The sequence below is a fragment of the Tasmannia lanceolata genome, unplaced genomic scaffold (assembly GCF_043159265.1).
Source record: "Tasmannia lanceolata isolate RefF3 unplaced genomic scaffold, GAP_Taslan_0.1 ptg000002l, whole genome shotgun sequence".
Classification (NCBI taxonomy): Eukaryota; Viridiplantae; Streptophyta; class Magnoliopsida; order Canellales; family Winteraceae; genus Tasmannia; species Tasmannia lanceolata.
In genome coordinates this window covers 49,920,938-49,944,780 of record NW_027518679.1, presented here as the reverse complement: position 1 = coordinate 49,944,780, position 23,843 = coordinate 49,920,938, and the positions used below count along the sequence as shown (strand labels likewise).

At 37.8% G+C, this 23,843-nt stretch overlaps 2 protein-coding genes across 8 annotated transcripts in view; one reads left to right on the top strand and one right to left on the bottom strand.

The window, feature by feature from the left end:
* Window positions 1–8,047, bottom strand: part of NRPD1A (nuclear RNA polymerase D1A) — a 34,665-nt gene extending 26,618 nt beyond the window's left edge. For both annotated transcript variants that reach the window (XM_077378818.1, XM_077378825.1), the window contains exons 1-6: window positions 7,889–8,047; window positions 5,175–5,289; window positions 4,282–4,402; window positions 4,069–4,193; window positions 2,415–2,483; window positions 2,072–2,335 (exon numbers count right to left, since the gene is read on the bottom strand). In XM_077378818.1, the coding sequence (XP_077234933.1) occupies window positions 2,072–2,335; window positions 2,415–2,483; window positions 4,069–4,193; window positions 4,282–4,402; window positions 5,175–5,261 (666 nt within the window). In that variant the 5' untranslated portion in view covers window positions 5,262–5,289; window positions 7,889–8,047. The remainder of the gene's footprint in view (window positions 1–2,071; window positions 2,336–2,414; window positions 2,484–4,068; window positions 4,194–4,281; window positions 4,403–5,174; window positions 5,290–7,888) is intronic.
* A 7,815-nt stretch (window positions 8,048–15,862) lies between these two features.
* Window positions 15,863–22,337, top strand: LOC143877038 (calcium-dependent protein kinase 26-like). Of its 6 annotated transcripts, XM_077378762.1 has the most exons (7): window positions 15,863–16,142; window positions 16,341–16,388; window positions 18,626–18,922; window positions 19,606–19,659; window positions 20,501–20,532; window positions 20,619–20,906; window positions 22,061–22,337. In XM_077378762.1, exons 1-7 carry the CDS (start codon window positions 16,115–16,117, stop codon window positions 22,145–22,147), a joined length of 834 nt encoding a protein of 277 aa, XP_077234877.1. In that variant the 5' UTR covers window positions 15,863–16,114; the 3' UTR covers window positions 22,148–22,337. The 6 variants fall into 6 exon arrangements, with proteins under 6 accessions (XP_077234877.1, XP_077234886.1, XP_077234912.1 ...); XM_077378771.1 differs by lacking the exon at window positions 19,606–19,659; XM_077378797.1 differs by lacking the exon at window positions 22,061–22,337 and having other exon boundaries at window positions 19,606–19,924; window positions 20,619–20,765.
* The last annotated feature ends 1,506 nt before the right edge of the window (window positions 22,338–23,843 follow it).

The following is a 23,843-nucleotide window of genomic DNA, read 5'->3' as shown; positions in this document are numbered from 1 at the left end:
CTAACTCGGGAAGGGTTTTCAAAGAAAGCCTAAGCTTTAGAGTCCAACCATCAAAAGAAATTAATTCATCCAAACATGTTTCATACAATAATCTCAAAAATAAATCAGCTAACTAATGAGAAAAGAAATCAGATCTCAACTAAAAATATCTGTCACAACAATCAATTCTAAAAAAAAGATATATCTAAATATGGCCCAAATGATAATAAAAAGGGGTAAGAAAATAATGAATGATAACATGATGAGGGTAAGGTGTTAAGGGTGATAAGGACAGGGCAGATTGGGGAAAATAACCTGATGGAAAAGCTTTAAAGGGTAGGGGATATGGGGGTAGGCTACTAAAATGAATAGAATGTGATCCGTACAGGGGAGTGACGAGACAGGCCTCGTGCCTTGGTCGTTCGTTGGGAAAGAGAGAAAGCTAGATTGAGGGAAAGAAGGTTTGATCACATGCAGCGTAAAGAGAGAGGGAAACTGAGTAGAAAGTCAGATCCAAAGAAGGGTAGGGAAAGGATTAGAAACCCGGTCGAAAGCATGGTTTTAAATTTCTCCGAAACGACCGAAATGTTTCCATTTCCATCCCCACCGAAACGTAATCATTAAGATTTCCTTTAACGTCACTATTCCCCTAAATTTTGACCGAAATTCAACTGTTTTCATGTCATTGACGGCTTCATAGATTTATAGAACACTAGATACCTACCATCTTATAGAGGAGTCCCATTTATTTTGCTAGTGAATGGAACATAATGGGTTTTAAGATTCCGTTTAGAGCCATCGCAAACATCCAAGGTCCCAAAGTGTTTTAAAAAAAAACACACATCCAAGTCCCAAAGTTCAAAAAAAAAAAAAAAACACGAGACAATCGCCTCGAGGTGACCATGGAAAAAACCTCTAAGGTGTAGACATTATGTCCAATGCAAGACGCATATGTTTCGATGAAGCGTATGAGAGGTGTATGGTATGATTCCTATGGGAAGTATAAGTATCCATTCGGGATGTGACCTCATGGACATCGTGCTGATTGTGCAAATTGTTGCATAAAAAAATATTTCTTTTTCTTTTCAGCCATTTTCAACGAGATTAAAGATATTGTTGGTTCTACGAGTATTTCCGTCCACCATATCAGGAGATCGGCTAATGAGGCAGAGGACAGGCTGGCTAGGGTTGGGGCTCTTAAGGAGGATTTTGACATTTCTGACTTTCTTCCCCCATAATTTTGTCGTCTTTTATTAGTTTCCTTCCTTGTATATTCTTGCTCTCTTCTTGTATTCTGACCATCTTGGTCTTTTTTTAATAAAGCTTTACACCATTCAAAAAACAATATTTCTTTTATTTTCTTCACTAATTTTCCCATTTAAGCCTTAATGGGAGTAGAGTGAAGGCTTTGAAGTGTTTACTCAGCCCCATGAGAGAGATTTCACACTTTAGCATTTCTGAAGCTTGATTTGTGAGGAGGGATTTACCAATTCCTAGCAACCACTGAACAAAATCAGAAGAAGTGGTTTTCAACAGATTTCTTTATCAAGCAGGTAACAATAGATACATTTCCCTTGGCAAAAGACCACACCGAGCTAGATGTGGTCGATGATTTGAAACCTTTAGTTTTAAAATTTGGTCTATTGATTTTATCAAATTTATTAATGTTCACTAATTACACTCAACTCAACTCAACTCAACAAAGCCTTTGTCTGTCCCAAGCCTTTCTGAGGAGGGATTTAGTGTAATGTTCACTAATTACAGTAAATGCACTAAATGAAGTTAAATATTTGGCTGAATTTCTAATTATTTTTTGTTTCTTCATAAATTGCATCCACCTTTTTCCTTTTTTCCATAATTTTCTTTATTTTCCTCACTTTCAGATTTACGACCCACTTCACCTTTTGAACACTGCTAAGTCCTTTGCAAAGGATCTTAGGTTTCACATTCAAAGATGGTAAGAAGATAAACATTAATAACCAACAAACAATGCCACGTTGACACAATTAATAGGAGACAAGCGTCTTATATTGTAAAGCGCTGACTCAATTAAAAAGAAGACGAACACTGTTTTGAATTATCAAAATGTTACCTGGTACGGCAACAAAGTTATTCTGCACGGTGTATGGTCCTGATTATCATCTAGAAAACACTTTTGTTGTTGCCAATCTTTATCTTTTGGGATAAAGTCCCAATAATCTTTTGCCAATGCTTCATTCAGATTTCTACATCGGAACTTTTTTGGCAACTTTCCATTCACCTCAGCAACAATCTGAAATTTTTTCTGCCCCGAAATATCTTTTGAAGAGATCTTAAACTTCAATGGGGGATACCATTCAATTGAATTTGACTGTCTCTGTTAACAGAAACAAGTTCTGAGAATTATGCAGAAATAAGTAAAAGAGTGCAGAAGATGAAAAGTCAAGTAAGCTTACGACACAATATTTGCAGGTGATGGGCTGATGATTTTCCGATCTCCGATTCTTAGGTATTGTACCTGAGCCCTAGCACATGCATTGAAAGATTAAGCCAGCATGAAGTGATCGTGTTAACTCCAGACATTTAGCAAAGGATAAGTAGTAATCACTAGTCTAAAGGCAACCACGAGTAGGTGCCTTAGCGACCAGTCCTAACCACAGTCAAAGAAATAGAATACAGTTATGTGCAAAAAAGATATAGAAGTTTCCATGCGATGCTTTACGGCACATAATATCCTCATTCCATTTCTACAATTAATATGTCAGTTGATACAATTTTCCTTCAACCAATTAGTCTTTGGGTAAGCAGCGTACATAGGAGATCTGTACTACTTTCTCTATTTTGAAGTGATGAAATGCCCCATCCGTACTACTTTCTCAATTTTTTTGACTCAATCCCATATTTTTAAGAGTAATAGGAGGTGCCACCCGATTTGATCATAGACTTTCCATAAATCAACCTTTACTAACATACCGCCAGGCTCAGAAAATTAGGCCCATATAACATTACGAAAGTTGGCAGGATAGTAAGCAATTCCACAAGATAAGGTTCGCTTTCAGCCATTATTGTGAGGCACTGTGACAATGAACTGCCCACGGAATGTGGACTGCAAACAGGATGTCAGAACTGGTGGAGTGCAAATGGTACTGCAAACTATGTAGAGAGCTTCTTCACAAGACATAGCAAACTCGCAAAGGATCAGTTTACGATATGAATAAAATAGGGGAGAGTGGAATGGCACCCGACAATTCTAGCAATAGGTGAAAGATGGAGCAACAAGTCCACACAAGGGAAAACCAGCCCATAGAAGATCAATTTTCAACAGGAAGGATAAGAGGAAGTGGAATAGCCTTTACTGTGGATATGTTAATGGATTGATGGGAGAGTCAAACATCATTTCACAAATGATTATGGGAATGGTTTTAAATTTCCACCAAAACTTGGAAGTATGCTTTGTCTCTTTTGTAAACCATCGGATATGTCCGGTGTTTTATATCTAATATTTGTAAAAGCAGGCTGGGACCACTGGTCCCAATTGCGCTTCAAATATTAATGAAATTTGTCGTCTTTCAAAAAACAAATTCCACCAAAACTGACACAAAACGACTGAAATGTTTCTGTTTCATTCCCTGCCTAAATGCATTCCGAAACCGAAACCGAAAAAGTGAAACGTGATTACAGTATATCCAGAAGGTGCTCGGGAACTTTTCAAGTTTAATAAGTGGCCCTACATTTGGAGTCTAGTTAGTTTCTTGATATCATTCAAATATGTTATGTTTTAAGTTGTTTCAAATTATCTTAGCTGGGTCGAAAATGTTCAAGTTGCTACTCACATTATTATTCACGTCAGAATCCACGCTTTGAGGAGAGTTGTATTTATGTTATTTTGAAAAGGATTTGTGATAAACTTTTGATTATTGAACACTGACATTCTCCAGAAAGCAAAATTTTAACCAAACTTACATATTAGACATACTTGTAGAATCAGGTAAAAAACAGAAAAGCGGCTGACACAAATGCTGTAACAATCATAAATTACAGAATGACAGTATAATCTTGTGAATATATGCAGCATAAAAAGATTCATAAAAAAACCATGAGATACCTGACCTTGGTCTTCGTGTCCAGCCTAATGGACTTGCATCCAGGACACACTTTGTTCAAAATATGAACAATTTCTGAAACAAAATACGGATGATTGATGGTTGCCGGAAATTTGATAATCCCAAAGTGACCTGCAAATAATTCAACATATTTGACCTCAATCATCCATAGAATGAAAGCAAGTGTACCATGTATTAACAGTTCCTCAGATATCCTCACCACCACAGTTTTTTATACTAGAGGAGCCACATGTCGGACATTGAGAGGACAGATTTGGCACCCCCAATCTCGGATCGGTCACAGCATTGGGCTCATCTATGGCTACAACAGAGAACTTCTCCTGAAACAATTATTGCAAGTGCTACAATATCAGTGACTTTATACTGCAAAATCCACTCATAAACTTTTAGTAAATGAAAATATGCTTCATATACTTCTAGTAACAACAGTCAATAACAACTACCATGCAAGGCTATCACGAGTTCACGACAAATTAATAGATCCAATAAGTGACCATTATGACTGAGAAATAGATAATAATGACTTGAAAACTTTTTCGTTTTGTGAAGTGACAAGTTTTCTTGATGAAAAAGTAAAACATGTGAGTACATATGGTAGCTTCTTTAGCACGTATCCATCGGGGTGACACTACTATCCATCAGCTTTTGTGATTCTATGTGAAGGAAAAGGATAGTTAACACATCCCTACAGGGCTTGCTAACTCTCACCCTTAAGAAGCAAGATTTTTATCCATCCCTTCCTCCCCACCCCCCCCCCCCCACCCCCACCAACCACCACCACCACCCAACACACACATACGCACGCGCGCGCTCCCACCCCCACACATCTCCACCTCCACCCCCACACCCACCTACTCACACACGCGCGAACTCTCACCCTTAAGAGGCGAGATTTTTATCCCTCGCCCTTCATGAAGCGTTTACCCCCCTCATACACACACCTCACCGCATCCCACTCAACCTTCCACCAACCCCACTCCCCTCCACCCACGCACCCACACCCCCCACCCCCAACACCCTCACACGCGCAAGGACATACAAACAAGGGCACAAGTCATAACATGAATAATTTACAAAACCTTTTACACCTACAATTTCCATTTCAGTCAAAATATCGAACTTTATTCCAGTCAAAACGCCTGGAGGCACCGCCCACTCTAAAAATGTATCATTGTCCATGTTGGTAATGTGGCTTTATTCGTCCAGCCTGCAAATTCCACAAACAATTCTTTAGAGCTTAAATTGAGTGGGAAAAAAAAAAGCTGTTAAAGTATAAACGATAACTAACGCCTTTCTCCAACAGCTTAAGCTTTTGGAGAAGTTGGTAAGTTAACATGGTATCAGAGCCAAAGGTCTCGAGTTCAAACCTCCCGGATAGCAAAAATCCACATGCGATGGTCGGCCCAATGTGGAACCACATGTGCCACGTGTTTGCCAAGTGGGCCACACGTGCGGGGGAGTGTTAAAGTATAAAAGATAAATAGCGCCTTTCTCCAACAACTTAAGCTTTTGGAGAAGTTGGTAACTTAACAGAAGCAAAAAAGGAATGCTGATGATTGAGGAAAAAGGAAAATAAATCTACAAAAATTTTGAATAATAATGATTCCAAACCACAATGATTGAAGACGCATGATAGAGAGTGGAAATCAACACCAAAAGAAACCAATTCCAAAAAAAGAGACCAACAAAAAAATAAATGGACAACACAAGATGGACACGAAAACCCCAATCTAAGGAATTCGAATGCATATTTCATGTTGATTCATTTCCTTAAGATAATATGAGCAACATATATATACGTGCTAAATATCAAAGGCATCCAAATACATGTGCTAAACATCTTCAGTTATAAGAAGTGTTCTGCAAATGAATGGAAAAACATAGGTTGCCAAGAAATTATTCTGCTGAAGATTAGTACTGGAGACCTGCATCAGAAATGCATCTACACAACGATTCAGGCATTACCCAAGATACCATTTTCATGTGTTATTCTAAGGATATTACCCAATTTACCATTTTCATGTGTTGTTCTTAGGACATTACCCAATTTACCATTTTCATGTGTTTATTCTTGTCATGTTCATATATTAGCAAATTTATATACACATATTTTGAGCTATTTTGTTGATATCAATTTTTTTCCTACAGTTAAACCTCAAGATTCCTTAATTTTTGTGTATGAGCCCAGTAATTACGATTCAGAATGAAGTCGACTAGAATTTGACGATGTAGTTAGCAACATTATCCTTACAAGGAGTATGCTTCCTCAACCTCAATAACTTCATCTTTCAATTATAAAATATTTCTCGCTGCCTTCTTTTCAAACAATCACCGCCATTCACGCCACAAAAATACCATACTGGTGATTACGCTTCTATCTTTTGTCAAATACACTATGATTTATCTGACGCTTTGAATTTATTGCTAACACATATGTTGATCCGTGTCCGACAAAACACGCGTGTCCACACGTGTCCACACTCCTTTGGACACTTTTAAATGTACTACTATAAGTGTTAAACTTAATGTGGGCGTGTAGACACGTTTTTTGTACCACGTCAGGTGTGACATTCTATTTTATTAAAGAATATCGTGTTTACTTATTTTATCATAAACTCTTCTTTTAGCTCTTCTTTAACTAATATTTGTTGTTATATATTGGAGACAGAAGAGAACTAGATTACATTAATGAATGCATTGTTATTTGATTATCTCATGTTTATTTTAGATTATAGTTGATTAATTCTAAGATTTATTAGTTTGTTAAATGAATACCATATTTGTGGAGCTAGGCATAAAATGAATACCATATTTATATTATTACAAGTTATGATAGCAATTAGTAATTTTATATGTACGTGCATGCCACCATTTCTAGATTTTTAGATGTTGCCATGTCAGACAACTCGTATCCGTGTCGAAACTCGACACACGAATTCGTATCCATAGGTTATGATTATATATACTTTCTATTTTAGCATTGTCCCCGTTTCTAAATTTTGGGGGTTTTCCGTGTCGACACACGATACTTGTGTCCGTGTCCACAAAACATAGCAAATATAAATACATACATACACAATAACTTCATATTCAATAGAACTACCAAACCTCATCAGCATTGCCTATTAGCCCCAACCTTCCACAAGTAGAAAGTTCTGAACCCAAGAATCAACACAACCCAATTAATATCTCGTCTTAAAACACCAAATTTCAATGAAAATAGAGAAACCCATAGCAGGAAAAATATGAAAAACCAAAACTACCAAACCATATAAATATCTCATCAGCATTGCTTATTAACCCCAACCTTCCACAAGTAGAAAGTTCTGAACCCAAGAATCAACACAACCCAATTAATATATTGTCTTAAAACACCAAATTTCAATGAAAATAGAGAAACCCATAACAGGAAAAATATGAAAAACCAAAAATACCAAACCATATAAATATCTCATCAGCATTGCCTATTAACCCCAACCTTCCACAAGTAAAAGGTTCTGAACCCAAGAATCAACACAACCCAATTAATATCTCATTTGAAAACACCAAATTTCAATGATAATAGACAAACCCATAACAGGAAAAATATGAAAAACCCAACCCATGGATCCATGCAAGAGAGATAAATTCAATATTGATGTAAAAAAAAAAAAAAGGGAGCAAAGCGTAGTGGTGACATGCAAAACATCAGGTAGCATCTAACATCTAAGAATCCATGTAAAATAGCATAGAATCAAATCAAAAGTTACATACAGAAAACAAAAAAAAAAGAGAGAGACAAAAAAGAGAACAGAAAATTCTCATACCAGATCATTCAAAAGAAAATAAAAAAAGGGGATGAAGTAAAGTTATTCAGCAACTAAACTCTTTCAACTTTCTAAAAGAATTCAGAGAAGGGGGAAAAGAAACAGAGATTCTTAAGGAGGGGAATGGAAGAGAAAAAGCAAAGCAAAACAAAAGTGAAGAATCTTTGCAAGTAAAAGAGGAGAAAAAAACAAAACATATCTACCTTGTTTAAGGAGGAGTGGTCAACAGAACAAACCCACGTTTAGGACTTAATTACAGAGTTATCCAAACTGGAGAGTCACTTTTGACCACCACGAGAGAGTGACGTTGGAAATTACTAAAAGAGCCTTCTGTTGTTAAGAATATAGTAAGCATTGTACGGCAACGAAAGTGGAAAATCTTCATGGTTTCACAAATTTAAGGAAATTTTGAAGGGTAATTTTGCAAAAAAGAGTAACCTTCTATACAGTATTTGCAAAAAGCGTATCAGGGTTTGGTAATTTGGAAAACAAGTAACGTCGATTGGCTCTTTTAAGCTCTGTTCACTTGTTTTTTCGGGAAAGGAAAAGAAAAGGTTTCCCGGAAATCTGACGTGGCATTAGGAAAAGAAATCCAGAGAAACTGTGTAGGAAAAGGTTTCCCGCGCCTGTTCACGTGCACAGGAACTGTGCAGGAAAAGGTTTCCCGAGAAACTGCTTGCCCACCTTTTTCACTAGTTTTCCTTGGAAAGCAAATCCGACAAAAATAGTGGGATTTGGTTTCCCACACTTGTGAGAAAAGAGACATTTCAACATCATTTTTGGCAATTTCCATGTCATTATTTGACATTTTCCACCTAGGCTAGTTACTTTCTCAGGAAAGCAAGTGAACACCAGAATTCTGTCTTGTCAAGGAAAAAATAGGCTGTTTTCCAGGGATTTGCTTTCCCGGGAACGCAAGTGAACAGAGCCTTACGAAAATCAAAAGTCGTGACAATTCTAAGACAGAAATACCCTTTACTCCTAGAAATAAAAAACGCAAACCCAATTCATATCTGGATTTCAATTTCTTGATTCGGGTAAGTAGGTTTTTCAATTTATTACTATCTTATTTTAGGCCTTTCAAACAAGTAATGTACGGCTCACACCATAGGATGATCCAAACCGTCGATTTGATGGGCCAAAACGTAAATAGGTTGTGCCCAAAAAAATAATTTCGACATGATGATCCTAGCATTCTATTCAATATTTTCAAAAAGTAATGTACGGCCCACAACATAGGATAATCTAAACCGTCCATTTGATGGGCCATAACGTAAATAGGTTGTTTACCAAAAAACTATCTCCATATGATGATCCTAGCCTTCTATTCAATATTTTCAAAAAGTAATGTACGCCCCACACTATGGATGAACCAAACCGTACATTTGCTGGGCCACAACGTTAGTAGGTTGTGTCCCAAAGAATCATTTCCATAGGATGATCCTAGCCTTCTATTCAATATTTCCAAAAATAACATCCGGCCCACACTATAGAATGATCCAAGCCGTCCATTTGTGGGCCACAGCATAAATAGGTTGTGTCCAAAGAATCATTTCCATAGGATGATGATCCTAATCTTCTTATCTATATAGGTTTCCATAACATGCACTTCGGAAGGCTAGGATCATCTTTATGGAAATGATGTTAGGGGCACAACCTATTTACATCGTGGGCCATCAAATGGATGGTCGGGATCATCTTGTGGTGTGTCGTACACTACTTTTTGAAAAATACTGAACCGTGCAAGCTTACACCATACATAAACTCTCAAAATCAAGGGGGTGTGGGAATACCGGAATATCATCATGCCACCTCTAACATTCTTTGATTAAGGGTACTTTTGTCATTTTCAAATTTAAAATCATCCTGTGTTAGAATTCCGTCAAGAGACGGTCATGTTTACCCCATTTGCAAAAAAAAGGCCAAAGGTTATTACTCTTTTTGCAAATTAGTAAACCATGACACTTTTTCTGCAAATACCGCATAGTAGGTTACTCTTTTTGGCAAAAACCCCAAAAGAAAATCACTTTCAAAGAACTTTTTATGGAAATAAAGACTGGAAAAATAAGGCCACTGATATTAGCACTACCATGTTTTTATAATTGCACTAAATCACCTTATATTTTATTATTTAACTGGCTGTCAAAGTTTATTACAAGCTGTCAGGAGCCAATAAAAAAGGAAAAGACAAGGTGAGTTTGTGCAATTATCAAAATATGGCGGTGCCAACATCTTTTTTTGGTACCCGAACTTTCCTCCGACGTCGTATTAGCTGGTGGAGAGACTAATCATCGGTGGCACCAATGATAACTAGGTTTTACTTTCATATTTAACTCAAAATATAAAGGTATTTGGTCTGGGATTGTGCTTGGTGATTAGACCCTCTCTTTTTTTCTTTTCTTTTTGACTTTTTGCTCATGTTTTAGCAAATCCAAGAACTCTTCTTTTTTTAGCAAAAACATGTTTCCATTTTGTTAGAACTCTTATTTTGAATGAATGACAATGACAAAAACAAGATCTCAAAAATCAACAATGAATGAAGAGTGGGACAAACAAAGATTAAAGAGTGAGGGCAAAAGGTCGTATTATGACAAGCGAAAAACTCTTCAATCCACAAGACTTTCATCTAGCACCATATTGACCGAGCGGTGAGACTCTAGTCTTTGTAGGCCAAAGACAAAATGCCAACTAAATAATGGCATTCATTTAAGGGATTTGATTGCATAAGGCATTTCACAAATGGTATGTTGCATGTCAGACCAGCCACCTCATAAATGAAGACAAAAACTACTGAAAAGTGAGCCTGTGTGAGTGGTCACATCTGCGAAATGCCATTTCCTTAAGTGTTGCTAATGGTCGACAAGTTGTGCTTCCTTCGTCCCGAACTCGTGGGTGAGAATAAAAGCATTATTTGTCGCGATGAAAATAGAAGCTCGGCTCCATACCCTTCCCTCGAACTCTCATAATGTGAGGGGATAAGTCTACTAGTTTAATTCGATCGTGGCATGGGTCAAAATCCGTTGTCTTTAAGGCAAGTATATATGACTGCAGAAGGGCTGATGTACTTCACGTGGGAAGGATTCAACAGGCCTGATTGCCATGTACATTGGAGCTGGCTATCCCATGTAGAGAAAAGAGGCGAATTTATCATTTTCCCTAAATTAAATGTCTCTTTAAATTAATCACATGTTCAGACATGAGTGTGGGATATGTGTCTATCCTTTTATCCTTTTAAGCACATTTCCCTCTTTTTATTGATCAACAGTCTCTCATCTGCCAATGTGGGATTAAGAGGAGGCAGGGTGGAGAATTTTTATTACTTCTTTTCAAAATAGTTTCACGAATATAATTGTGTATGTATTAAAAGTTAATTGAAATATAATATTGTATTACAAGCAAAATATAAAAGCCTTAGCCTTCCCAATTATCCTATAAATTTAAGACCTATTAACTTTCTAATCGCTACCCTTGCAAAATACTCACCGAGGAACTGTTAGAGTAGGAGATATCTCACCGCTAGATCATCTTGGTGGTGGATTAGGAAAGTAGGTTACATGAGGCAACCTTTATAAATTAGGATACTCTATTATAAAGGTTGCCTCATCTAACCTACTTTCCTAATCTACCACCGAGATGATCAACAGTGAGATCTCTCATACTCTTAAGGGGAACTACATAGTAGTCAAGACAATTTTCGAAAAGCGAGGAGATTTAAGTAATTTTGTTAAAAGTAGCAAGCTTTTCTGGCAATGGACATGATAGGAGGGTACTTTTGTAGTATAGCTAGGAGACGAAGGTTATTTTGGTCCGCAAGTCGATGGGGCGTGTCAGGGATTCGAGGAGCGAGGGGGATTCGGACTCTAATTAAACACGTATCTCTTAGATTCATGGTAGATAATTTTCGTCTAAGATTTGATCATTTGAACCTGGGATTTTATTACAATTCCAATTCAGTCACATTTGAAATCTTAGGGGACGTCTATGAATCTTTGGGTGGGACACGTGGCCCGTTACAAAATTGCGTCCAGAAATGACATTTCTAGCCACTATTTTTACCATTCCACCCCCCTTGTTAGTATTTCCCTACATTTGACCTTTTTTTAGTTGTCCTTTCTTGGAAAGAAAGCCGTTTAAAAAAGGGGAGTTTTTAAGAGGCTGCTGTTGGATAAAACTTCCTGGGAGATTGGTGGGAAAAAAAAAAAAACTCCCTGGAAGTATCCTGGTAAAATAAAAATCCCATGTTTGGTTGACCGGACTATGGTGGGAAAAAATTTGCTTTGTTTGGTTGCTTGAACTGTTGGGAAGAAAAAATTTCTTCAACAAGCTTATTTTTGGTTCCTAGGAGTTTTTTTTTTTTTTTTTTTCCTCCATGGGATTTTGTGCGGGGTTATTTTGGTTCCTAGGATTATTTTGGGCCCACCAACCAAATGTGGGTTTCCTGCAGAAATTCCAAAAAATTGTCCTAAGAATCAAAATAATTTCGGCAACCAAACGTAGCCCGGGGTGAAAATACTAAAAAGGGGCTATATTCAATTGAGGGATAGATACATGGTCAACATTTAAACTGCTTTTCTTCTGTTAACCTAAGGCCGTGTTCTTTTAAGATCATGACAACAGGTTGTGAGAGCCAAACCGATTATTGGACTCAAATTTAAACTGCTGTCAGATGCAATAGACCATTCGCGAAATGCCTTATGCGATGGACGCTAGCAAATCCCCTTTATAAATGGCTACCCGAGGCTCTTACAATGCCCAGAAAGCTACCAACGACAAAGTTACATAATAAGGGCTCGATGACTTAGGGATCTAATCCATTCACTTGCCGGGCCCTACAATCAATAGGCTATAAATCTTCATCTTTAAAAAAGGATTTGTTAGCGCCCATGGCAAAAGGCATTTCGTGGATGGTCTGTTGCATGTGACAGCAGCCACCTTGTGAATGAAGACAAAATCTGCTGAAAAGTGAGGCTCTGTGGCTGCCGTCAGATGCAACAGACCAACCGCGTGATGCCTTTTGCCATGGATGCTAGCAAATCCCAAAAAAGTTTATACTTAGTGCTACTTAGTCCTGGAAAAACTTTGCTGGTGAGAAGGTACAAAACTAAGTGGGTGGCAATATCATTTTCCTCAACAAAGTTTTTAACTCAGTGCTAGACATCATGGGATTGGGCCTATCCACGTGCTCTTACATGATTAGTATATACGATAGCTTAAAAGAGATGATAAATTCGCACCCCTATTAACGTGAACTGTGGTAGACTAACGCTTACAAGAGATGAGAATCATCCTACAGGGGGTGCGAATTTATCATCGCCCTAGCTTAAAAGCAGCTCATAAGGTGAGCCCAACAGAATATTTATCATAGCTTAAGAGCTGCATACTCGAATTACACAGACCGTCCGATCAGACGACTTAAAAGAGAAACCTTTTTGCCTTCCATTTTCCTTCCCCTCGAAGCTCCTTGTTTGAATCCGGTTTCCAAGTCCATTATTAAAACAAAAAGGACAAGGTTATCGAAGGAACGCCAAAAAAACGTAAAAAGAGTAATGCTGTAATGATATATTCGTCCGCTTTTTCTTCCTTGAGCCACCCGCTTCTAGTGTAAAAGGCAGTCATACTCATAGTCAGCAAAACTCCGTTTTAAACTCCGTTTTCTTTTTTTAAATTTGCGTTTTATTGGTGTGCCGTTTAAATCTTTTGCAACGAATAAAACTCCGTTTTTCCTAGCTAAACGTTTTAAACAGGTTTAGAATGCATTTAAAACATTTTAAACACGTTTTTCAACTTTCCAATTTTACCCCCACAGTATTTTGTAAATAACAAAATTCTAAACGCATTTTGTCGTGCTTATGTTTTTTTTACTACGTTTCTTTAACCAGTACGCTATTAAACTCGAATTGTTGCCTTTCTGTTTTTTGCGTAGTCACGTTTTGCTAACTATGGTCATACTCGTACTCATAGTCCACAGATACCCTAGAGGGGGTTGGCCAACAGAAAAAAAGGGGGAGAATACATCACTTCCCCGTAAAAAATGGTAGTAGCTTAACCCCACTAGAAAACCGTGGAAACCCTGTAGACTGAGCTTCAACGGACCCTGTATGTTCGGATTTTGGTTTTCGATCTCATTTTTTCGGACTCGTTTTCGGACTCTATCGTTGGAGAAATCATGGTTTGAAACTTCGGTTTCAGGACATATTTTGGACCTAGCCGAAATCCCAAAATTTTGATAGAAATTTGCGCGAAATGTCGGTTTTTTTGGTGAAATTTTATAAAGCAATAAAAAATTAATATTTCTTTTGAAATTTTGCTAAAATTAAATTTCGACCATGTGAGAAATTACTCTTGACGGAATTGCATTTTGGAATGTGAGTGGTTTTGTTTTGATTTTTTTTCTAGTTTGTTTCGTCGATGAAGAACTCGGATCTAGAGTGTCTCGTTTCTTGGTGGACATTTTTGGGATTATTGTCGAATTGTTTGTACTTGTTTAGCTGATTCTTGTCTTTTTTAGAGATTTGCTGTTGCCAAGAGCGACAGCAGTCCCTCCTCGATCACGACATGTAACCAATCTGACTGATGCTATTCTGAATTTCAAACAGACATCAAATTTGGGAGATCGATATGCAATTGGGCTGGGGACAATTTGGGGTCATTCGGGTATGTTCAGACAGACTGAATGGAGAGATATTGGCTTGCAAATCCATTGCGAAGGATCGTTTGGTCACACCAGACCATCTTTTTAGTGTCAAACTAGAAATTGAAATAATGACCCAATTGTCTGGACACCCAAATGTTGTGGATCTCAAGGCGGTATATGAAGAGGAGAATTATGTGCATTTGGTGATGGAGCTTTGTGCAGGCGGTGAGCTTTTCCACCGGCCCGGATTCTATGCATGCATCTCACGGAAGTGGTGATGTATTGCCATGATAAGGGAATTGTAGGTCGAGAATTGAAGCCCGAGAACATTCTCCTGGCCACCAAGTCATTGTCATCTCCCATTAAATTGGCCGATTTCGGTCTTGCTACTTATATAAAACCAGGTAAGCTCTTTGGTCCTATCGAGGTATAAATGAATAAATAACTCCAACTCCAACGGCTTAAGCTTTTAGAGTAAGGGGTTGTTTCACATGATACCAGGGCTACAAGTTCTACGTTCAAACCCAACAACTCCTTGATCTTAAAAATTCACTTGTATGGAAAGAGGGGCCACATGTGAGAGGAAGTATTGAAGATTTGAAGCAATGTTACCTGGAATGCGGTTCGTTCCAGCACGTGGTACGGGAACGGGTACGGGGTACGATGGTAGTCCGGTACTCGGTACGATGAGAGTATGCTATATTGGTTCTTTATTCGGGGTCACAGTCAGTTTGGAGCGCTAATTTGGACTCACTCTCTCTCTCTCTCTACACACACACACACACACACACACACACACACACACACATATATATATATATATATATATATATATGAGGAAAGTGAAGCTACACCGCCGGCTTAAAATACAATGGGCCCACATTGTTTTGGTGATCTAAACCATTCATTTGATTGGCCTTCACATAGATAGGGTGTCCACTAAAAATCAGCTCCATAGGATCATCCCAACCCTTGAAACTGTGGAGGCAAAAATGGACAAATTTGTGAAGGTTTTTACACGTTCATTTTTGCCTCCACAAATCGTAGGGTTGGGATGATCCTATGGAGCTGATTTTTGGTGGACACCCTATCTATGTGAGGGCCAATCAAATGAATTCTTTGGATCACCAAAACAATGTGGGCCCATTGTATTTTAAGCCGGCGGTATAGCTTCACTTTCCTCTATATATATATAAGCTAGATGGGGTTTCACTGTTCATGCGCACGTGGACAGTCCCCCCATCCGGCTAACATCCAACGTGGCGTCTTAATTTTCTAAAATATCTGAAAAAACGCATTAGTTGTATTTCAGACTCCCAGTTCCTTAAAAAAACTGAGCCTATTCCACGTTTAGATTTCTTTTCGATTTGGTAATGTTTTGGAATCTCTCCTATTGCCCCGTTCCCTCCAGCCTCCAGGATAGAAACTGCCGTCTAACATTCCACCACTCCAATTGAAACTTTCCTATTGTCAAGTTTCCTACTATTATAATCTTTGCCGTTTCACATTCCTATGCACGATTTCCTCTGGCTTTTCCTCCGTTTCACTCTATCACGCTGGAGGATGGAATTTCTCTCACGCACACACAGCAGATGGTCTCGGGGCCATTACTTTTCCTAGGTACCGTCTCTCTCTCTCTCAGGTTTCTGATTTTTCATCACCATGATCCAGCATGGCAATCCCTAGCCCCTCCCAGATTTCATCAAAATATAGGGTTTCTGTTTGTTCGTTGCCCCCTCTCCTCTCTTCCTCATTTACGCTGTACAAATCCTCCTCAAGAAAGTTATCTTATTTTTATTTGGTTTTGTTCTTCTGCAGGAATAGGACTAGAAAGCAGCCATGAATTCCGGGGATCCCCACACAAAGGTCAGTAGTAAGTGGTAGCAATCATGGACGGGTGCAAGAGCGGGACTAAAACATGGTCTCCTATGTATACCCACTCTGTTTTTGTCAAAGTGGTCATTCAAAACTGTCTATTTAAGTATTTAACTACCTATATTCAAACGCACATTGAGCTATTTATGCACTGTGTTTATTGACATTTAATTATTTTTAGTTTCTTTTTTCCAATTTCGATGTAAAATTGGTTCTCAGGATCAATGTTGGAAGGCAGCTCTTAAGTCATGGATTAAACCATGATTTGATGACGTTTTATTTGATGAGGAACATTTGGTGTTTGCCACTCAGGCACAAAATCCTATGATTTACTGGTGAAAAAATCATCTCCCTACTTTTTTTGGAATTGTTATGAGCACTTCTGTATTTTGATGATCGCACTCCTCAATTTATTAAAAGTATGGTATGGCCCGCACCATAGGATGATCCAAACCGTCCATTAGATGGGCCACAGCCTAAATAGCCTCGTGCCTCAAAAATCATTTCCATAGGTTGATCCTAACCCTCCGATCTACAGAGGAGTGCGATCATCAAAATACAGTAGTGCTGCTAACATTTCCCTTTTTTTTTCCTAAATTAATGCCCTCTATCCTATTCTGTAGGATTTTTTCGTACCTAAATTATTGTGCTCGATCTCTGTAAAATTAGGAGAAGATTTCACTAATTCTTGGATGATTTACATTAAGCACAAGGAGTGTTTTTATATAACACTCAAATGATAAACATAGCAAGAGGATAAGATAATTATGGAAATACATTCTCCTAATCTAATTCACTTGCCTAATCTAATCCAACCAACCAATATAGCTTAATCAAATCAAATCTTCTAATCCTATAATATTTGATCTTGATTTGATTTCATTCTCGAATAATCTCTCTCTAAATTGTACACCTAAAAATTTGGGATTGATTTTGCAAATAGGGGTGCAACTCAGGTTGGGTTCAACCTGAAAAGAAGTCGGGTTGAGTTTGGGTCGCGTTCGTGTTCGGGTTGAGTTTTCCCAAGCTTTACCAATTGGCCTGGGTTGAGTTCGGGCTTAGGTTCGGGTTGAGAGCTTGGGCAACCCAACCCGAGTGAAACCCAACATTTTTTTATCTTTTCTATTTTTAGTATGCTTAAAAACTCGAGTTGGTCCGGGTTGGAAAAAAAGGTTCATTGGGTTGAGTCGGGTTGAAACTCATCAGGTTGGAAGTCGGGTTGGATCAGGTTCGGGTTGAGCAAATGGTTCCCCGAGTAGAACCGGTTCGGGTTGGCCCTGACCCGACCTGACTCGAGTTGCACCCCTAATTGCAAATCTCTCCCTCTCTATTAGGTTTTTATGATTTTTTAGAGAGTTGACAAATCTATGATAATGTTTTTGTTTCTATCATGAAACTTTTAATTTATAAATTTTAATTTATAAGAATAATCTGTCTTTTTTACACCTGTTTTAAGTCACAACCTGCATTTCCAAATTGCATTCCTTCTCTTTAAAAAAAAAAAAAAAACATTTTTAAAGCATTTTTTTCTCTCTCCGTGCATCGCATGGGTGTCCCACTAGTATATATATATATATATATATATATATATATATATATATATATATATATATATATATATATATATATATATATATATATATATAACACATATGTATATAATTTCATATATTTTTACAAGAACATCATTCCATATTATACACTACATACCTTTAATGCACAAAATATAAAAACCTCATTTATGTCATACATATTTTTTCAAAAAGAAAGTTCCCGTTGAAATATATTATATATGAGTATCCTTCTATAGTCTATACTATATCCATTTAATAAACAAAATTAAAAAACTCATATATGCCCTACATTTTTTTTTTCAAAAAGAAAGCTCTAGTTCCAATCCAACCCAAAATATATAAAATTTGTAGCTCTCTTTCCACCTCTCCCTTAGTCTATATGCATCTCTCTCTTTGTCTCCCACAGGTCGCCGCAGGTCGTCATTTTTGGCTTCCGGGTAGCTAGCGAACCACGTTTGGGATCGTGCGACCCCGGATCGCGGGTCGGAGGGCGAATCCAGTAACTATGTATTGAAGTATAAATGATAAAATATCACCAATTCCACCGGCTTAAGCTTCTGGAGTAACTGGTTGTTTCACAGGTCCTTTATCCATGTTGGACTTTCATAATTATTATTATACTGTACTCTAAACACTTGATTTTCTTCTCATCAGGTCAGAGCTTGTATGGGACTGTTGGGAGTCCGTTTTATATAGCTCCTGAAGTAGTAGCTGGGGGGTACAACCAGGTGGCTGACGTGTGGAATGCGGGTGTCATCCTTTACATTCTTCTCAGTGGAATGCCACTCTTTTGGGGGAAGACCAAGTCACAGATCTTCGATGCGGTTAGGGTTGTTGATCTGTGTTTTCCTCCTGATCAATGGGATTGTGTATTTGCTTCCGCCAAGGCCTTAATTTCTGGAATGCTCTGTATGGATCCAGCTAAAAGACTCACGGCTGTGCAGGTTCTTGGTAAAATGGACTTATTAATTGTTTGATGTATACTGCTTTCTTTTTATAAGACTCCGAAACCCTGAATTTGAGAAGTTGTGTTGCTTAGTAAAGTTTGATGTTGTTTAGACCCTTTTGTTTCTTGTGACTAAGGAAAATGTACAGTTTTCCTTTTTTGTTTTGTAGTAGGTTGCCCCCCTCCTCTCTTTGGATTCCTTTTTTATGTCTTTCAATTCTCCTTTCCATGTCTTTAAAACTTAAGTTTCATCTTCTTCTTCTTTTTAAATCTCTGATTCTCTTTTTGATCTTGGCTGCTCACCTCGCTCTGTCAGCATTTTACTTTGTTGGTATGTTAAATTAGAATTAAGGGGATCAAAACAAAATGTAAATAGTAAAATGAGATTAGAAAATGCGAATCTTGTTAGTACTTTTATTTGTCGATTCATTTTCCTCATGACAGTGACTCAATTTGGCCAATTCAGATGTTTTTATCCTCATCTAGCTGTTTGATTCCCAAGGCTAGCTATGCGCAAATACTATGTTTTTGTCTTCGTTGCAACCTGATTTTTGTTTCAGATAGAAATGCTGCTATAAACAACCATGGATATCATGAGCTTACAAATTTCTGTGTTGGGAATTGGGATTGCAAGCATGGAGTTTGGAGTGGGAAGTCACTTTTAAGAATATTGGCTTTTCTTATGCAGATCATGCCTGGATAAAAGATTATTTGAAGCAGGTTGAGGAAGGATTTGGGCAAGGTAACCTAAGTTACAGGCAATTGGACTTGATTGGTAGCTGTTTCTCTACCTCATTCATCTCTGGAAATCGCGACTTGAGTTTTGGTACCGGGTCTCCTGTTCCTGGCAATGTCCAACAAGAGCATTCACCAACATTCACTTGGAAATCATCTCTCTCTTCCTTCCTGGTTGATGCCACACCTTTCTCAGCATCTGGAGGCTTCTCCTTCCGTAGCTCTTACGAATCAAATGACCCTGACTTCTCTTCCGTAGCTCTTATAATACGGTTCTTGTTCTAATCCAAAAGTTCCTTTTTCTTGCTATTCTACGAAGAAGTTGTTGATTTTCTCATAGATTTATTATTCATCATATTTCCAGGGGGTTTGATTATTTATATTTATCACCCTGCTTGTCATTTTTTTAATGTTGGGATGCTTCCTAGATCTAAGTATCAGGGTTTTTTTTGTGTTCTCTTTTGTGCTGATGGCGATGCCTGTGGTTGGTTTTGATTTAGTTTGGGTTACCGTCTTGTAAACGATTTAGTTTGCGTCATCTCTCTAAAACTGGAAGAAATCTCTTGAAAATAATGCAAATGATATTGGGTTTTTTTCCTATTCTTTCTCTTTTATATCATCATTTATTTTTTTCTCTTTCATGTTTCTCGTTATCTTTGGATAGTTAAATGATTATGTTGCTTTCCTTGTTCTTAGCTATTTGATTTCATCTCCTTTACTGCATAGTACGCAATGAAGCAAATCTAATATCGCTTTCCCTTTTTTTTTCAACATTGACAGTCGAAACCTATATAGAATATGGTTCAAATTCAATCACTAAATATAAAGATTTTTTTTTTAAATGGCAGGTATCAGAGCCCTAGGTCGGTCAATATTTGGCGTAGGGTTCATCCTTTATGTCCTAATACCTGAATTGTTTTCATCATGTATAGCCTTGGTTCTACCCAATCATTCATTCCTGTCCAGGTTTTTGCCGGTGAGAATCATGATTTCTGGAGCATCAAGATGAGAACATATCTTCTGTCCCAAGACTTATGGGACGTTCTCAATACCGGGTTAACTATTCCAGACGATGCCTCCACTCAGTCCACACAACAACAGGAGCAACTGAAAGAGAATAAGCAGAAGGATGAGAAGGCTCTTTATTGCATCCAACAGGTGGTAGCTGACACCATTTTTCCAAGGATTATGGGAGCTACAACAGCAAAGGATGCATGGAATAACTTAATGGAGCAGTTCCAAGGCAACGCAAAGGTACCAACTGTCAAACTACAGACTCTAAGAAGAGATTTAGAAAATATGATGAAAATGCAGGATTCTTAGCTATTGATTTTATCTCCTTTCCTGTAAAGCATGCCATGAAGCAAATCTAATATTTCTGTTTTTCTTTCCTGAATTCCAAAGAGAATGGCTGCTTTGAATGCGAAAAGGGTTGAGATGAACATTCAATTCCATAGGGATGTGGCTATGCTCCATATGGTGATTACGGAGTGTGGGAAAGAGTCATATAAGATCATGAAGGATAAGGAGGATTTATTCATTTTTGAACTGATAGCATCATGGTCTGGAGAGCAGGCGGAGTCTCAATTGTTGGGTATACATGTGTTTGGTATAACCCTAGTATATGTTCTAATATAAGCCAAATAGGTAATGGATCAGGTGTAGTGGGCCCATATGGGTTGGAGCCCATTAACCTCTTATAACCCTAGTGTGTGTGTGTGTAGGGGCTGGAGGCAACAAACTTGGTATACCTTGGGTGTAATGCTTCAAGATTGTTAGAGGAATTAGGTCAAGCAAGAGGTGGGGTTAAAGTCTGAACGAAGATCGAATATTCAAAACTGTGGGGGAGATGGGGTTAAAGTCTGTATGGACATGACTTAACCTACATTCATATTCTTTTGAATTTTCGAATTTCCCTTTTGACCAAGATAGGCACTTGATATGTTTTCTTAGATGTTTGGGGTTGTTGTGTGTCATTCCATACATAGATGACATGCCCTTTTTTGGGAAAGGTTGTACATTCCATACATAGATGATACAACTTAACTCAAATTTGGCTATCCTTTTTGGGAAGGGTTGGACATTCCATACATAGATGATTCAGCGTAACTCAAATTTGGATAAGATGACTGTAACATTCCAAATGGAAACGTGGAATAGTTCTTTGCAAAAGAAGTTGTTTAGGTCTTGTTCTTTATTGAAACTTGACAATAATACTTATGGTGAGAGTGATACTGATACTTTTTCAGCCATTTTAAAATTGTACTAAGTTCTTCTTCAGGTAGAACTAGATACTTTTGTGAATTAAGGAATTGTACTAAGTTCTTCTTCAAGTAGAACTAGATACTTTCATGTTTTCACAATTTGTTGGATTCATTTTCATGAAACCCATATTTGGTAATTCACAGGGATTGGTGAAAAAGAAGGAGCTTGTCTTGATTTGGACTTTGATGAGGATGACTTACTTGATGAGTAAATCTTCTAAAGTCATGTGAGACTATGCTTTCATTTTAGTATGTATAGAGTTCACTTATTTGTAAAACTTTATTTTGGATCTCGATGAGAATCATACCCCATGAATGAATTCCTCTAAGATCAGTGGGGTTCACTTATATGTGAAACTACCTTTGGTTGAGTTTAGATTGTATCTCAAACTCTTGGTTAATCATAAAAGTATTTGTGTTTTCAGTTGGATTACAGATCTTTTATGATATGGTGATGTGGATGATTCCATATTTTGTTTGAACATCAGACTATCTATCTATTGGATTGTGCTATATGTAGAACATAAGGAGGAGATTGTTGGGTATACATGTGTATGGTATAACCCTAGTATATGTTCTAATATAAGCCCAATAGGTAATGGATCGGTTGTAGTGGGCCCATATGGGTTGGAGCCCATTAACCTCTTATAACCCTAGTGTGTGTGTGTGTATATATATATATATATATATATATATATATATATATATATATATATATATATATATATATATAGGGGCTGGAGGCAACAAACTTGGTATTCCAAACTAGATACCTTGGGTCTAATGCTTCAAGCAACCTCTGGCTTGACCTAATTCCTCTAACATCAATTGGAGTCGAAGTGCATGGAGGAGGAGGAGGCTGCCTTGTCCGAAGAGCAGAAATGAATGCATCATTGTTTGAAGAGCAGCAGAAGATTCTGCGTGAAAGGAGGCGGCTTCTCAACGAACGTGAGAATGCTTTGGACCAAAAGCAAACCCAGGTGCTCGAAAGGATAAATTCTTTGATACAACAATGGGATCCTGCCGTAAGTCGCTTGAGAAGAAAGGAAAGTGCTAGTGCTGAAACAGAGTTGGAGGCCAGAGAGGAAAGTGATTCTGTTGAAAAAAAGTTTGCGGACGGAATGAAAAGGTTACATGATATGCTAGTGCTACTGACTCCAGTCACAGCAAAACTCATGGCTCTTGCAAGGAAGTAATGTGCTCTTGTTGTAACAGATTTGGAGGCCGGAAAGGAAAGTGATCCTGTTATAACAGAATGGGGAGGCTGGAAAAGAAAGTGCTAGTCTTAAAACAGAGTTGGTCTAGGCCTATCATAAGCGACTTAGGGATATTATGGCTATCGTTACAAATTTAAGCAACATAGTAGGGCTGAAAGATACCAGAAGAAATGGATAAACCTGCTTAGTAGTAAATTTAAAGTTGGTTTTTCTTCCTGTTTTTTCATGGATTTTTCATGCTTCCCTCACTCCCATCATCTCATGTCTCATCCTCTGCATATATCCCACAACTTCCCATGCAATTCTTTGTGTCATTCTCAATGGGTTTAGCAAACTTGGGTTTGTTTTATCCTCTGCTTGCTATCCTCGGTTCACGTCGAGAACACCCTCAACAGGTAGAGTATAATATATAATAAGAGTACCTAATTCTAGGGATTTATTCAAGATAAAATTATACAAGCAGCGTAGGCAATCCCTGGAGCAGCTTATCCTCTGTCCCATTGAAGAAATCTCCACATAGAGTTTTGGTTTGAAAACTTGTTGCTAAAGAATGGTTTAGTAAACTCACGGTGAAAGTTAGAGAGGCACTCTAATTTGGTTAGTGGCACATGTGTTTGTTATGTCCCCATTATTCCTAAAAAACACAAAGAAATTGCTCTGGAATATCCCAACCTTCCAAGTGAACGAATTTCAAAGATTTAATATAAAAA